Source organism: Carcharhinus amblyrhynchos, chromosome 14 (assembly GCF_965287045.1).
Source record: "Carcharhinus amblyrhynchos chromosome 14, sCarAmb.v2.hapA, whole genome shotgun sequence".
NCBI classification, from domain to species: Eukaryota; Metazoa; Chordata; class Chondrichthyes; order Carcharhiniformes; family Carcharhinidae; genus Carcharhinus; species Carcharhinus amblyrhynchos.
Window position 1 is genome coordinate 6116976 of NC_137337.1, and position 17575 is coordinate 6134550.

The 17575-nt window shown below is 44.7% G+C and overlaps 1 protein-coding gene across 2 annotated transcripts in view; it reads left to right on the forward strand.

Annotated features, from left to right (window-relative positions):
• nrde2 (NRDE-2, necessary for RNA interference, domain containing) overlaps window positions 1–17575 on the forward strand; it is a 78006-nt gene that overhangs the window by 2283 nt on the left and 58148 nt on the right. The window contains exons 2-4 of one of the 2 annotated variants that reach the window (XM_080202206.1): window positions 5877–5985; window positions 14335–14523; window positions 16384–16530. In XM_080202206.1, the coding sequence (XP_080058332.1) occupies window positions 5877–5985; window positions 14335–14523; window positions 16384–16530 (445 nt within the window). Of the gene's footprint in view, window positions 1–5876; window positions 5986–14334; window positions 14524–16383; window positions 16537–17575 lie in introns of both variants that reach the window. The other variant, XM_080202205.1, reaches the window with a different exon arrangement.

Consider the following 17575-nt stretch of genomic DNA (forward strand, 5'->3'; position numbering starts at 1 on the left):
GTCAGGATTTTTCCTGATGTGGACCTCCTGTGGCTGAGGAAATCTTCTCATTTGGAATCATAGGATAGCGTAGAAGGAAGCTATTCAACCTATCTTCCAAAAAGCTGTCAAGTTATTCCCATTCCCTGTCTCTTTCCCATATCTCTGCATTTTTTCCTCCTCCAAATAGTTTTTGAAAGGGCAGCATGGTGGCACAGTGGTTACACTGCTCTCTCTCAGTACCAGGGACCCAAGTTTGATTTTGGGTGACTGTGTGGAGTTTGTATGTTCTTCCTGTGTCTGCGTGGGTTTCCTCCCCCAGTCCAAAGATGGGCAGCTTACGTGAGTTAGCCAGGCTAAATGTGAGAGGTTACAGGTAAGGTGGGGTTGTAGGCCTGGTTAAGATGACCTTTCGGAGAGTTGGTGCAGACTCAATGGGTTGAATGGCCTCCTGCACTGTAGGGATTCTATGGTTCCATGGAAAACTACGAGCCAATCAGTTTCCATCATCATATTGGAAAGTGCATTCTTCTTGTTTAGTAAAAAAAAAACTTCCTCATGTTGCCTCTGGGTCTTTCATCAGTCACCTTGCATCTCTCTCCCTTGTTATTGACCTTACATTCTGATACTGATACAATAAAACATTGCAGCCTCCTTCACAGGACTTTTAATGGACCACATGAGAAGGCATTATTCCTACAAAGCTCATCAAACTCCATGGCCTGGGGCTTGGCTCCTCTCTCTGCGATTAGACCTTAGACTTCCTAACCCATAGACCCAGTATGGATAGGCAACAATATCTCCTCCACGATCATCTTCAACACCAGTGCCACACAAGGCTGTGTTCTCAGCCCCCTACTATATTCTTTATACACCTATGATTATGTGGCCAAATTCCCCTCCAACTTGATTTACAAGTTTGCTGACAACCACCATAGTGGGTCAGATTTCAAACGATGAAGCAGAGTACAGGAAAGAGGTAGAGAATCTGGTGAACTGGGACAACAACAGTAATCTCTACCTCAATGTCAACAAAATGAAGGCGGTTGTCATTGGCTTCAGGAAGTGTAGTGGAGAACATACCCCTATCTACGGGAATGAAGCAGAAATGGTCGAGAGCTTCAGGTTTCTAGGTGTCCAGATCACCAACAACGCCTCTATTTTCTCAGGAGGCTAAGGGAATTTGACATGTCCATTCCGACTCTCCAACTTTTACAGACGCACCATAGAAAGCATTCTTTCTGGTTGTATCACAGCTTGGAATGGCACCTGCTCTGTCCAAGACCGCAAGAAACTATAAAGTATTGTGAACAGAGCTCAGTCCATCGTGTAATGGACTGCGTTTCAATCACAATCGTATTTGGAGTATTGTGAGCAGTTTTGGGCCCCGTATCTAAGGAAGGATCTGCTGGTCTTGGAAAGGGTTCAGAGGAGGTTCATAAGAATGATCCCTGGAATGAAAAGCTTGACGTATGAGGAAAAGTTGAGAACTCTGGAGTTTAGAAGGATGAGGTGGGACCTTATTGAAACTTACAGGACACTGCGAGGCCTGGATAGAGTGGACGTGGAGAGGATGTTTCCACTAATCGGAAAAACTAAAACCAGAGGGCACAACCTCAGGCTAAAGGGGCGATCCTTTAAAACAGAAATGAGGAGTAATTTCTTCAGCCAGAGAATGGTGAATCTGTGGAACTCCAGCAGAAGGCTGTGGAGGCCAGGTCATTGAGTGTCTTTAAGACAGAGATAGGTTCTTGATTAACAAAGGGATCAGGGATTATGGGGAAATGTCAGGAGAATGGGATGAGAAAAATATCAGCCATGATTGAATGGCGGAGCAGACTCGATGGGCTGAGTGGCCTAATTCTGCTCCTATGTCTTGTGGTCTTATGGTTTAAACCAGCTTCCCACCCCTTGACTCTGTCTACACTTCCCACTGTGTCAGAAAAGCAGACAGCATAATCAAGGACCCCATGCACCCCGGCCCTACTCTCTCCCACCTTCTTCTGTCGGGAAAAAGATTAAAAGTCCGATGTCGTGTATCATCCGACACAAAAACAGCTTCTTCCCTGCTGCCACCAGACCTTTGGACCTACCTCATGTTAAGTTGATCTCTCTCTACACCTTAGCTGTGACTATAACACTACTTTCTGCAGTCTCTTCTTTCCTTCTCTATGAACAGTAATCTTTGTCTGCAAAAAACAATACTTTTCACTGTATACTAATACACGTGACAATCGTAAAATCGTTGGAACAGGGTGACCAAAAGGTTTTGAAGAGCATCTTAAAGGAGGAAAAAAAGAAAAGACTTGCATCCATGTAGCATCTTTCATGACCACAAGATGCCTGTGAAATGTTTTACAGTCAGTGAAATTCTTTTGACACACAGTTGTCCATGTAGGAGATGCATTAGTTGTTTTGGGCAGAACAAACTTTCTCCAATTAGAGCATGCTAATGACCAGATTAACTGTGTTCCTTGATGTAGGTTGAGGATAATATTGATCAGGACATCAAGGCTTTTCATCAAAATGCTACCACAGGATTGTTTACATCTCTGCTTAATGTCTCATTTGAGTAACAGTACTTCTTTGTGGTCTCTCCCATGCCAGCGACATGTTAGCATTCAATGCCACTGGCTTGGCAGTCTTGGCTATGCCATCTGAATGTTTGTCATGTGAATCTAAACCATGTCCTTGAGGTACTGAAGTGTAGTTGCAGGCCACTGTTATTGAACCTGTTTCTGCGATTTTCACCGGTTATTTGGGGAAAGTTGGGTGGAATGATTGGTGAGTGACCAGGAGCAGGTACTCTTGGTGCAATCTCAACACGCCACTCCCTAAGATGAGGAAGCTGATCTCCACTAGGCTAAAATCAGCAATGTCAGTAAGCATTGTTCTAGAGCCTTGTTGGTCTGTGTAGCTTAGTACCATTGCATCCCTTGATGCAATTGAATACAGTAGCATCAAGGTTGTGTCATGGGACTAGTAATCCAAGACATGAGGTCAAATCCCAATAATGCTGTTTGTGGATTGAAATAAAATCTGGAATAAAGAACTGGGATCAGTAATGGTGACCATGAAACCTACTGGATTGTCTTCGAAACCTACCTGGTTTGCTGATACCCTTTCGAGAAGGAACACTGTCACCTTTACCCAGACTGACCCACAGCAATGTGACTGACTGTGAATTGCTCTCTGAAATGACCTAACAAAGCACTGAGTTGTTCTGAGCCGGTCGCCTCTCTGTGATGATTAGGAATGGGCTATAAACTCTTACATTTTCAGCAATGTCCACATCATGTGAGTTGATTTATAAAAGAAACCTAACACTCCTGACAAGTGGCAGAAACATTATTAAAAAACTTTGAGCATTGATTCTGTAGTGTGGTGGTTATCCCATTCGCCTATAAGACCATAAGACATAGGAGTAGAATCAGGCCACTCGGCCCATCGAGTTTGCTCCACCATTCAATTATGGTTGATATTTTTGTCATCCCCATTCCTCTGCCTTTTCCCCATAACCCTTGATCTCCTTATTAATCAAGAACCTATTTATCTCTGTCTTAAAGACACTCAGTGACCTGGCCTCCACAGCCTTCTGTGGCAAAGAGCTCCACAGATTCACCATTCTCTGGCTGAAGAAATTCCTCCTCGTCTCTTTTTAAAGGGTCGTCCCTTTAGCCTGAGGTTGTGCCCTCTGGTTCTAGTTTTTCCTACTAGTGGAAACATCCTCTCCACGTCCAGTCTATTTCCCCCCCTCATCCTTCTAAACTCCAACTCCACTTAACAAGCGTAAAGTCTCCAGTTTGAAACTGGGCAGAAAAACTAGGGAAGAAGTCTCATAACACCAGGTTAAAGTCCAACAGTTTTATTTGATAGTAAATGTAAGAACGTAAGAAATAGGAGCAGGAGTAGGCCATCTAGCCCCTCGAGCCTGCCCCGCCATTCAATAAGATCATGGCTGATCTGTCGTGTCTCAGTTCCACATCCCCGCCCTCTCCCCATAACCCTTAATCCCCTTGCCTATCAAAAACCTATCAACCCGCATCTTAAAAATATTTAGCGAGGCAGCCTCCACCACTTCAACGGGCAGAGAATTCCAGAGATTCACCACCCTTTGAGTGAAGAAGTTCCTCCTCAACTCTGTTCTGAACCGCCCCCCCTTTATCTTGAGGCTGTGCCCTCTAGTTCTACTGTCCTTTCTGAGCGGGAAGAGCCTCTCCACCTCTATCCTATCCATCCCATTCATCATCTTATATGTCTCAATGAGATCTCCCCTCATTCTTCTAAACTCTAACGAGTACAAGCCTAGTTTATTCAGCCTCTCCTCATAGTTCAACCCCCTCAACTCCAGTATCAGCCTAGTAAACCTCCTCTGCACTTCCTCCAAGGCCAAAATATCCTTGCGTAAGTGCGGCGACCAAAACTGCACACAGTACTCCAGCTGCGGCCTCACCAGTGCCCTATACAGCTGCAGCAAGACCTCCCTACTTTTATATTCAATCCCCCTCGCTATGAAGGCCAGCATCCCATTCGCCTTCCTGACCACCTGCTGCACCTGCAAGCTGGGTTTTTGCGACTCATGCACAAGGACCCCGAGGTCCCTCTGCACTGTCGCATGCTGCAGTTTTTCGCCACGTAAGTAATACGTGTGTTAAAAATGTGATTATGTGGTGTTTATTACCAAATAAACCTGTTGGACTTTAACCTGGTATCGTGAGACTTCTTTACTGTGTTTACCCCAGTCCAAAGCCGGCATCTCCACATCAGAAAATCTAGCACATGGTTTTATTCTCAGTGAGAAAAAAGTCAACACTGCATCATGACGCAATGCACTGTCAATCTTAAAGAATGGAGGAATTCCTTGGTTGGGGAGGAGTGGCAGCAGTTGTATATTGTGGTGAAAAGGAGCAACTGGAAAAAGAGAGAAATAAGAAAGACTGAATAGGTTTTCAAACTTTGAAACTAGACTTCACAAGATCACAAAAGAGCTGAGAGACATTTGTGCCAACTGAAGATTAAAAAAACTCATTCTCCTGTGTGACTTTTATCTAATCAATTCTAGAACCAATCACACATTTTCACCTCCATTGCCCAACTCAATGATCATTGCCAGCACTGATTCTGGAACATTGGATGGGCCTTTGTACAGACTGATTCTGTCCGGAGCTGGTATTTCCGTCTGAGGTCCCCCTGATTCTAGTGCCAAGACAAATCTTTGATGTAAATATCAGTGAATGCAAGGCTGCTCTGAGACATGCCACAGTAATGAAATTGGATTGTCTCAGCTGGTTGCTTTTGGGCACAGGGCCATAGCGCAAGTAATCTGCCCTAGTCTGGTGTTGATTGGCAGTCTGTGAAGTGACACTGGGTCTCATTCGCACAGGAAGGGTGAGAATAAAGGGACAGGGTGGCAGGAGCTTTAATCCGCATTTAGACATCTGATACCTCACCCTTCAACCTGCAATGCAAAGATATTTCATTCCCCAGCACATGCTTTCCCTCACATCAGCAAGAAGATGAATGATAAGAAAATTTGTTATAAAACTAAAGGATAGACAAATGTGAAGCATTCAGAGTAAAAACTTGTTACAAAACCATTTGTATTTGATATTTTCAAAGTAATACGCATCTTTTAGTGGAATTCCTTCTGGCCGAGGAATTTGTAGGCAGACCCATTGAATGCATTATTTATATTACTGCAAGGGTTAAGCCCAGTCAGCAGTGCAGCAGTGCAGGCTACTGTGATCAGTGAAGTTTTCATTGACTTACAGTAAGTTGTCCTTGACTATTATGAATGACTTTCATGGCATTTGCTGTGATTCACTGTCAGTTTATCTGATGAGTCCGTACTTTAAAAAGCACGGCTGCCAAATAATATTGATTTCTGCTGCCTGCAGGATTGGACTGGCTCAGTAATCAAAGCTTCCGCACTGAAGATGCCCTGCAGCTGCACCATCGCATTGTGGGGACTGCAGCAGACTCGACCCAGGGGTCACCCCAGGCAAGGTACAGAGTCCCACCCCTTCTCCCTCAGTGCCTCTCACTGTATATGTGTGTGTGTGTCCATTCTCTTTGTTTGCCTCTCTCTCTCTCTCTCTCCCTGTCCTTTGCCCGCTCTCTCTCTCCTCTGCCCTGTCTTAGATATCTAACTACCTTTTCCTCTGCTCAGCTATCTTTTAGTTTAATCTCTAACTTTATCTTTTTCCATATTCTTCTGCATTCCAAAGGTTGATTTATTAATTGGATGTGTACTGCAGTTTATACCAATCACTGCTGTGCGAGGTGGCTTTCAGGATAGCTTAAAGCTTTTTGAACTGTGCTATGTTTCATGTAAGGATATCATAGAGGAGCAGTCCTGCTTTTAATCAGCTGAACAAAGTTCAGACTTCTCTATAGAAATCAGTTTGCTTTTCCTTGCAATATCTAAAAGGCTCCAGTATAAGTTTGAATGTAATTTTATATAAGAGAGGTAGATCACTCGTAATGGTTTCGCATTTAAAGATATTGATCTGCGCAGTTCTCAGCCAAATAAACTAAAATGTGTCCAGGTTTAACATCAGTTCAGCTTCTACAATTGCCCTCAGCACTGGTGATTTTGGGTTGAAACCACCCTCTCCCTGATCACTGTCTGGTTACTTGTGTAGGTGCAGGTGAAAAGAAAGGCAGCTCTCCGAGATTTCTACACTTCTCCAACTCTGCATTCCGTGATTTGCTTCACCCCGTCTTTGGAGGCTGTGTCTTGTCTATTTAGACCCTGAACTCTAGAATTCTCTCACACAGCCTCAGTCCCCCTCTTTCCTCCTTCTGGACGCTCCTTACTTACTTCATGTGGCTCAGAACCAATTTTCTTCTGTCTGGTAATGCTGCTTTGGCATCACGTGGGATGTTTTTGTCATATTAAAGGCACTGTGTAAATACAAGGTGTGAGGTCTTCCACTGTCAAATAAATCTTGGATGCTTACTGGCATGGTGGTACAGTGGTTAGCACTGCCGCCTCGTGGTGCCAGGAACCCAGATTCCATTCCTGATTTGGGTCACTGTCTGTGAGGAGTTTGCACATTCTCCCCATGCCTGCGTGGGTTTCCTGCGGGTGCTCTGGTTTCCTCCCGTAGCCTGAAAGGCGCATTGGCCGTGCTGAATTCTCCCTCAGTGTACCCAAACAGGTGGCGGACGACTAGGGGATTTTCACAGTAGCTTCCTTTCAGTATTAATGTAAACTGACTTGTCACAGTAATAAAATAAACTTTTTAATCCAGACTGACATGTGAGAGATGGCTATTTTGACAAGTGCCCGGAAGGCTCGCGCATTAGCAAATGCTAAGTGGAGCTTTAACAAGGGAGATGATAAAATTGGTTAGACTTTTCTTTACAAAAAAGTAGCATGGTGGAGTCTTTAAATAAAAACTCTCATTCCCAGCTGTGGGTTTTTGGGATCTGAAGGCTGAGATAAGACCAATAGAAATGGACTAATGTCATTATCTGATCTTGCAAGGTGCTTTGAAGAAGGAATGGACCTCCCAATTTGTACACTGCAACTTTTCTGTTCGTTAGAAAGTAGGATTGTGCAAGGAAACCGACTCCCAGTGTTGCGTTTAAACTGCCTCTTTGTTGCTCTCACTTTTTTCTTTGAGGAATTCTGCATTCAAATTGATTTGCATGCTTTGAGGAAAGGGAAAAAAACATTGCGGTCAGTTCTGCTCCCATCTTGCCGGATTTCAGGAATTCCTGCCTCGCCACTTGCTGCATTATTAGCACGGTGAACTCTGCAGAATTGTTTCACCCCCATCTCCTCTCTGTACTCAGGCGCTGGTTAAGTGCAGGCTCTACTTCCAATCAATCTCACTTTGGCAATCCTGCAAACAAGAGTTTATCCCCTTAAATGCTCAGGTTCCTGTGGGGATTTCTGATTTCAGTGATCTTCCATCTGATCCCATTAAAGGAGGAATTGAGATTGACATTTCATTTAGCAGGACAACTTGCCCTCCGCCGTCTGAGAAAGAGTTTCTAGTTGACTGGGAAGCAGGATCGCATGCATTGCAACACTCCCTGATCCACCCTCAAATTTCTTTGGAATGGATGCCAGCTATTTTAATAGCCAGGGAGTTAGAGATGTAGCTTTTGTGCATTTTTCGACTGTCAGTTAATTCTGTAGTGTTTGCTTATCTTGTCATAGAATCCTACAGTGCAGAAGAAGGTCATTCAGCCCATCAAGTCTGCACCGATCACAATCCCACCTAGGCCCTACCCCCATATCACCATGCATTTACCCTAGCTAGTCCCTCTGACATTAAGAGGTAATTTAACATGGCCAATCCACCTGACCTACGCATCTTTGCACTGTGGGAGGAAACCGGAGCACCTGGAGGAAACCCACGCAAACGTGAAGAGAACGTGCAAACCCCACACAGACAGTGACCCAAACCGGGAATTGAACCTGCGTCCTGGCGCCGTGAGGCAGCAGTGCTAACCATTGTGCCACCATGCTGCCCTGCTCTGTGTGTATGAATGAAAGGTTTGATTTAAGAAATAACCCTCCCAGGAGTTAATTGCTATATTGGTTTCTCATTTCTGTTTGCTATATGCACAGATGGGCTGTATTTTTTTTCTCCTTTGATTCTGAGGGGAATAGCTTCTGCTTTTGACCATTGTGGGAAAAACAGGGAGTATTCGAGCACACCCATCCCATCGACTCGAGGTGTTTGATAATGATGCTTAAAATGTGTGGTTCCTAATGTGGGAGGAAATCAATAATTTCTGCATGCTCAGGACTCGGGGGCTGATTGGCGCCATGGCTATTTAGCACTTATTAATTCACTAACACCATGGAGGGCAGCACGCTAGCACAGTGGTTAGCACTGCTGCTTCACAGCTCCAGGGACCTGAGTTCGATTCCAGGCTTGGGTCATTGTCTACATGGAGTTTGCACGTTCTCCCCGTGTCTGCATGGGTTTCCTCCAGGTGCTCCGGTTTCCTCCCACAGACCCAAAGATGTGCGAGTTAGGTTGACTGACCATACTAAAATTGCCCTTAGTGTCCTGAGATGCATAGGATTAGAGGGATTAGTGGGTAAATAAGTAACGATTTGGGGATAGGCCCTGGGTAGGATTATGGTCGGTGCAGACTCGATGGGCTGAACAGCCTCTGTAGGGTTTCTATGATTCTATGGAAGTCTCTCATGATGTATGTTTTATTCTACCTTTGGTTTATTTAGTCACTTGGAATATGAACCTTATCGTTCAGCTGCATCGTTTAGTCCTGGCTTCAAGCAAACTTCCTGGTAGCCCATCCCAGTTGTTATTGTTGTTTCCAAATCTTTACACTCTTTCTTGGGAAGCAGTGTGGAGGATTTACAGGTTGATCCCTGCAATCTGACTGGCAGTGATGTGAGCACTCCTTCCATGGCCATTGCCATCTTCACACCAGCCAATAGGTTTGTTATTTCTATTGCACAAGAGAGTTTTATAGCCTCCCACAGCTTCTATGCTATGAGCAAACGCCCACACTCAGAATCTCCAAGTTTTTTGTTTCAGTTTTACAATCAATCTCCCTTTTAACTAGATAGAAATATAGAAACTAGAAGCAGGAGTAGGCCATTCGGCCCTGCTCCGCCATTCATCTTGATCGTGGCTGATTGAATTCAATATCTTGATCTCCCCACACACACACACACACACACCCCCCCCCCCATCCCTTGACCCCTTTAGCCCCAAGATCTATAATAGAAACATAGAAACCATAGACAGGAGTAGGCCAGAGGTAGACCTGGTATATCTCTGTACAATTGCCTCCTGAAATCTCTTCTTTCAGCAGCTGATGGGTGGACTTTACTTTCTCTGAGGGTCACTGTAGTCTGTAAAGTTTCAGCAAAAGCATTGTTTCGGAATGTGGCTTTAAAATACTTTAGCAATCCCCAAATGTATTTTCATGTTGATGCTTTGAGTGGCTGTCACTGAGGGATGGCTTAAATTAGGATAACATTGATTCAATCACTGCAGCTTTGGCTTTTCTGTAAAACCACTTAAATCGATACGCCATATCAACTGTTGTAGCAGAATGTCTTTAAACCCCATTGTAGAACACGACAATTGCTTTGTCTACTTTAAGGTATGAGAATAAACTTTTCCCCTTTTGTAGAGTGGTTAGAATGTGGAACCAGCAACCACATTGAGTGGTTATGGTGACCAGCAGAGGTGTATTTAAGGCAAATCTAGATAAACACAACAAAAAAAGGTTATGGCCACAGGAGTTGCTGAAGTAGACACAATGGGAGGAGGCTTGTGTAAAGCACAAACACTGGCATAGGCTGAACGGCCTGTTTCTGTGCTGTAAGTTCTATGTACATGGCTTTTCACCAGCCTGTTACTCCTATAGAGTAGGGGAATAATTGTAGCTATCATTTTCTCTTAATCCACAACAGACACAGGCATGAAACAAGGAAAGTTGCCCAGTAGACAAATGTGAGGTAATGCATTCTGGATAAATGTGAGGTAATGCATTTTGGAAGGTTAAATACAGATAGGAAATGTACTGCAAATGGCAGAATCCTTAAGAGTATTGAGAGGCAAAGGGATCTGGATGTACAGGTACACAGGTCATTGAAAGTGGTAATGCAGGTGGAGAAGATAGTCAAGAAGGCATACAGCATGCTTGCCTTCGTCGGCCCGGGGTATTGAGTTTAAAAATTGGCAAGTCATGTTGCAGCTTTATAGAACCTTAGTTAGGCTGCACTTGGAATATAGTGTTCAATTCTGGTCGCCACACTACCAGAAAGATGTGAAGGATTTGGAGAGAGTACAGAAAAGATTAACCAGGATGTTGCCTGGTATGGAGGGCATTAGCTATGAGAGGTTGGAGAAACTTTGTTCTCACGAGAGCGACGGAGGTTGAAAGAAGACCTGATAGAAGTCTACAGGATTATGAGAGGCATGGACAGAGTGGATAATCAGAAGCTTTTTCCCAGGTGGAAGAGTCAATTACTAGGGGGCACAAGTTTAAAGTGTGAGGGGCAATGTTTAAAGGAGATGTACGAGGCAGATTTTTTACACAGAGTGGTGGGTGCCTGGAACTTGTTGCCGGGGAGGTAGTGGAAGTGGAAACAGTAGTGACTTTTTAGGGGCTTCTCGACAAGTACATGAATAGGACAGAAATGTTTTTGATAAGAGAGGGGATTAAGGGTTATGGGGAGAGGGCGGGAATGTGGAACTGAGCCACGACAGATCAGCCATGATCTTATTGAATGGCGGGGCAGGCTCGAAGGGCTAGATGGCCTACTCCTGCTCCTATTTCTTATGTTCTTATATGGTCCCCGGAAGGGTAAGGGGTTTTACTTAAGTCGGGCAGCATGGTTGGTGCAGGCTTGGAGGGCTGAAGGACCTATTCCTGTGCTGTAATTTTCTTTGTTCTTTGGTGCAGAGATTTGGGCACCACATCCAGGGATTCGGGTATAACTGCTGCTCTCTGTGCCAGGATCACCATCTTTTGGTCTGAGCTATCACATTCCTAGCAGGGCTGGAGAATTTTGAGAGAGTCACTCTGAGAAGCTCTTTGAGTGAAGAAGAGTTTCTTTGCTCCGAGCAAATCTCAAAAGCAGCTTACAGTGTGAGGCACCTGTGACTTAACCACATTTAACAAGATAGCCTGCCCATTGAAGCAGTGGAGGCTACCTCGTTAAATGTGTTTAAATCACGGATAGATAGATTTCTGATCAATAGGGGATTAAGGGTTATGGGGAGCAGGTGGGTAAATGGAGCTGAACACTATCAGATCAGCCATGATCTTATTGAATGGTGGGGCAGGCTCGAAGGGCTAGATGGCCTACTCCTGCTCCTATTTCTTATGTTCTCATGTTCTTACACTCTACAATGCTTCAAATGCATTTGCTACATTTTACAAATGCAAGTCTATCGTTACCTAACAGCTGAATAGGTGTCCTTTCTACCAGAGCATGAGATGAAGGCATGTAAAGTGGCCGGTTCTAATGCACCCCTCCCTGATGAGCTCAATGCATTCTATGTTCGTTTTGAGCAAGAGGTCTGTGTGAGAAGCCTCGGATGAACCTGTATCTGAGGTCACCATTGCAGATGTCAGAGCAGCCGCCTTGAAGGTCAGCCCGTGGAAAGTGATTCGTCCGGGTGGGGTATCCGGACGAGCACTCAGATCCTGTGTGGATCAGCTGTCCAGGGTATTCGCAGACCTCTTCACTCTCTCTTTACAACAATCTGAGGTCCCTATCTGCTTCAAGAAGACAGTCATCTCCCAGTACCAAAGAAAAGACAAACAATGTGCCTTAATGACTATCAGCCAGTGACTCTGACGTCCATCATTATGAAGTGCTTTGAAAAGTTAGTCATGGCACGAATCAGTTCCAACCTCCCTGATTGCCTGGACCCTTATAGTTTGCTAACTGCCCCAAGAGGTCCACAGCAGATGACATCTCCCTGGCCCTGCACTCAACCCTGGAACACGTAGATAACAAAAGCACCTATGTCAGATTCCAATTTATTGACTACAGCTCAGCCTTCAACACCATTATTCCCACAAAACTCATCTGCGGTACCTCCCTCTGCGACTGGACCCTGAGCTTCCTAATCCCCAGGCCACAATCAGTAAGGATAGGCAACAACACTGCCCATCAACACCGATGCTCCACAAGGCTGTGTTCTCAACCCCTTATTATACTCCTTATACACCTATGACTGTGTGGCCAAACTCCCCTTCATTTCGGTTTCCAAGTTTGCTCTCGACACCACTGTAGTGGGTCGGATTTCAAATAATGACGAGACAGAGTACAGGAATGAGATAGAAAATCTGATGAACTGGTGCAACAATAATAATTTCGCCTTCAATGTCAATAAAACAAAGGAGATTGTCATCGACTTCAGGAAGTGTAGTGGAGAACATGCCCCTGTCTACATCAATGGGGACAAAGTAGAAATGGTCAAAAGCTTCAAGTTTTTAGATGTCCAGATCACCAACAACTTATCCTGGTCCCCCCGTGCCAACACTATAGTTAGGAAAGCCCACCAACGCCTCTACTTTCTCAGAAGAATAAGGAAATTTGGCATTTCAGCTACTACTCTCATCAACTTTTACAGATGCACCATAGAAACCATTCTCTCTGGTTGTAGCACGGCTTGGTATGGGCTCCTGCTGTGCCGAAGACTGCAAGGAACTACAAAAGATTGTGAATGTAGCCCAATCCATCACGCAAACCAGCCTCCTATCCATTGGCTCTGTCTACTCTTCCTGCTGCCTCGGAAAAGCAGCCAGCATAATTAAGGACCCCACGTATGCTGGACATTCTTTCTTCCATTAGGAAAAAGATATTAAAGTCTGAGATCACGTACCAACCGATTCAAGAACAGCTTCTTCCCTGCTGCTGTCAGACTTTTGAATGGACTTGCCTCGCATTAAGTTGATGTTTTTCTACACCCTAGCTATGACTGTAACACTGCATTCTGCGCTTTCTCCTTTTCTTTATGAATGGTATGCTTTGTCTGACAATGTGCAAGAAACAATACTTTTCACTGTATACTGATACACATGACAATAATAAATCAAATCAGAATAGTATGGGCTACATCTCCGGTCACAGAATCTATGACTGTTTGGTGGGTAGATCTTAACCCATTTTTTGTGATTGACGAATATGTGGTTGCCATGGTGATTTGGTATCCTAGGTTCTGTTACTTATACATATCTGCTCACACTAGATTGCCTTCTGCATCCAGCAATAGTTTTTGAGGTGGGATGACAGATAAAACCTTGACTTTTCATCTTCATAAGCTTTATCGTGGATTGCCTTTTTTTGAGATTGGCATATTTCATTCATGTTTCACTGGGGAAAGACATGACACTGAATAAAAAAGATTTCTTTCTGCTTTGCAACTTAGCACATAAAGGAAGATCTTGCATTTATATAGCACCTTTTACAACCTCAAGCTTTTTACAGCCAATGACATACTTATTTTGGCAGGAGTTGGACCACCAGTCCCATTACCCAGTGGCACCAAAACCATGCAACCACCTATGTCAGACACACTTTCTAGTCTAGATGGCCTTTCTGAAATAAACCATCGATGGAGCTGTTTATTTGGTTAGTTCAGGGTAATCATTAAATCACACTTTGGTGAAGTAGTAGGAGGTTGCTTCCTCCACTAGCTGAATTCCTGATGTGGGATTTGCTCTTGATCCTGGGCGGGATAGGAGGGAGAGTTGCGGGGGGAAGCAGAGATGGGAGAGGGTTGTGGCTGAAGAAGTCAGGAGTGAATGATGATATTAAAATGGATGCAGCTGGCAATTGGATGACGCTTTTACATGTGATTAATTTTCCACACCTTTGTCCTGCCATTTCAGTGTTTGTTCCGAATTATCTGGGGGTGTGTTGGACCACGGCGAGCAGGATGTCCCAGCCAAAAAGAAGAAGAAAAAGAAGAAACATCGTCAACACAAAAAGGATAAGAGGAAAAATAGAGAGAATCAGACTGACAGCGAGCCTGATCCTGAGTTACTTGCAGATAAAGCCAAAGATACGTGTGCAGCGAGGTAATTAAAGTTCATGTCCTTTGTCAGGCCCATACGCAGATGGGCCAATAGAGCCGCCGCCCCCACCTTCTAAACTCAAGAGAAAAGAACCTATATTTATGCAATCTGTCCTCCTAAAGTAACTCTTGAAACCCTGGTATCATTCTGGTGAACCTGCATCTCTTCAGGGCTATTCTATCCTTGCTGACGTGTATTGCCCAGCTGAATGCAGTAATTTACATCTGAACATAGAAAAACTACAGCACAAACAGGCCCTTCGGCCCACAAGTTGCACCGATCATATCCCTACCTACTAGGCTCACCTACAACCCTCAATCCTATTAAGTCCCATGTATTCATCCAGAAGTCTCTTAAAAGACCCGATTGAATTTGCCTCCACCACCATCGATGGCAGCCGATTCCACTCACCCACCAAATGTAAGAATTCAACTGGGTAGATTGCAAGAAAATCTTTCCCTTGATGGGGAGGATTGAGAGCAACGGGGACATGATCTTACATTTAGAACTAGGCCGTAGAGAAGCAAAGCCAGGAGGCACATTGATTGCACAGTGTGAAAGACTGAGGCTGCCGACAGTGGGTCAGTGGAACTTTTGAGGTTGAACGAGATTTTTGTTAGGTGAGAGTATTGAGGGATGTGGAGCAAGGGCAGGCAGGTGGAGTTGAGGTCCGGTTCAGTTGTAATCTGAGTAGTAGAATAAACTCAAGGGGTTGAATGGCCTACTCCTGTTTCTCTTTTGTTCCCAAATTAGAAGGCAGGCTGCTCTTACTCAGCAGTTCCTCAGAATTGAGGGTGACTTGCTTCCACCCTGTCTCTTAGATGGTCGATAGATCCAATATGTGATCTGCAGACACTGCAACATGTGGGGCAGGTGGTGATGGAAGGGTTGAGTAGGTGGGTTATTTAGTGGTTTGTGCACTCCCTCCAACACCTCAACTCATCTCTGCACTTTCCATCTCAGTGTGTGTTCCCACATGAGCTTTCTCCATTGTCACAACACAGAGTCTCCCTTGAGCCATTGGGTGTGTTTGACCTCTTCAGGCAATTCTGCTATCCTCCTGGGAGTCCCCTGCCGACACCGAGCTCGGAGTAGATGAGCAGCTTCGGGAGCCTAGTGTCAGGCGTACAAACTGTGTGTCCCATCAAGTTAACTGGTTTGTAGTGATTAGTGCCTGGCTGCTGGGCAAATTGGCCTGGGAAGGTTCTCCAGCATGTTGCTGAGCGCCTTGGCAGGGTATAAATTTGTCAATATGTCCCTCACATGGCAGGCCTTCTGATTTTGCTCAGGTTCTCTCCATGGTTGGCGAAGGAAGCTGTAAAATCGCTGTGTGCTGTTCTTGTACCATAGCTAATTGTTAGCTGTAGGACTAGTTTTCTAGAACCCTGAAAATAAACTGCCAACCCTCTGTGTCATCAGAGCGGTGTAATAGAATGGGGACAGTAATAACTACAAATGTCCTAATTCCTCCCCAGTCCCTGGGCTGCATATGAAATGCTGAAAGCAGATGAGTGATCCCAGGGCAATAATGGTGCTGCTTTGCGCTGTAGTCTGGAGTTTTTCTGAGCGTGAAGGGGAACTGTTTGGGAACATCTTGGAGAATAATTGGGAAGCCACTTTCTTGGATGGGGAAAGTCAGAGCAGGAGGGCAGCTAACAGCAGGTTTGGGAAAATTGGTCTCCCCGTTGGATGTGCAAATTTCAATCACCTAAACTAAATTGGTTAAACTAAATATCTTTGTATTTTAAGTTGAGAAAGGAGATTCCAAAGTAGATACGATTCACCTCGCTGCCGTCTTCAACCACATGTTTCACAGATCATGCTTAAAACACAGAGCGATAATTAACTTTGTTATTTTTGCAGGTCTGAAGCCAGTACTGATCTTCCTCAGGGTAAATTCATGTGGCTGGATGACCTTGATACGCAGATTGTTCAGACTTTCTGCATTGATAGGAAGGCTGACCCTGCCAACTGGGAGTATAAATCACTCTATCGTGGAGACCTGGCAAGGTACTGGTAACGAAAGGAGTTGTGTATTTAATTCAGTCATATTTTCCTTCTTTATGCTGGACTGATGCCACTAGGTGTGATATTGTCTGGAATGGGCACATTACTGAGGAACATAGGACTTTACCCAGTCCAGAACTGGGGGAAATTGCAATCCATCTGGGCAGATTACCTATTGGTTACCTATTGCCATGCATCACTCTATCTTACAGTCAATTTCTCTGCCAGGTGTCTATCTAGTTTCCTCTTAATCATAGCACAGCACAGAAAGTAGGCCATTCAGCCCATCAAGTTTATGCCAGGTCTTTTGAAAAGCAATCCAGTTAATCCCATTTTCCTGCTCTTTACCCATTTTCTTGCAACTATTTTCCTTCAAGTTTTTATCCAATTCTGTTTTGAAAGCTACTATTGACTCTGCATCTGCCATCCTATCAGATAGTACTGTCTCATTCTTTAAAATTATCTTTATAACTTGTCTCTGATCAAACTTTTAAATACTCTTGCATCATTTGTTTGCCTTGATCCCAACTTTTGTTTCATCATAGAATCCCTACAGTGCAGAAGGAGACCGTTCAGCCCATCAAGTCTGCACTGACCACAATCCCACCCAGGCCCGGTCCCTATAACCCATGCACTTACCCTAGCCAGTCTCCCTGATACTAAGGGCAGTTTAGCATGGCCAATCCTCCTAACCCACAATCTTTGGACTGTGGGAGGAAACCCACGCAGACACAGGGAGAAGGTGCAAACTCCACACAGTGACCCAAGAGCTGGGAACGGAACCCACGTCCCTGGCGCTGAGGCAGCAGTGCTGACCACTGTGCCACAGTGAGAATCACGGCCGTAGAGTTTTGTTCTCGTTGGATAGAGTTTGGATTGGGGCAGAATGGTGTCACCTAACCCGCACATCTTTGGCATGTAGAAGGAATCCGGAGCACCTAGAGGAAACCCATGCAGACACAGGGAGAATGCAAACTCCACACAGACAGTCACCCAAGGCCAGAATTGAACCTAGCTCCCTGGCCCTGTGAGGCAGCTGTGCCAACTA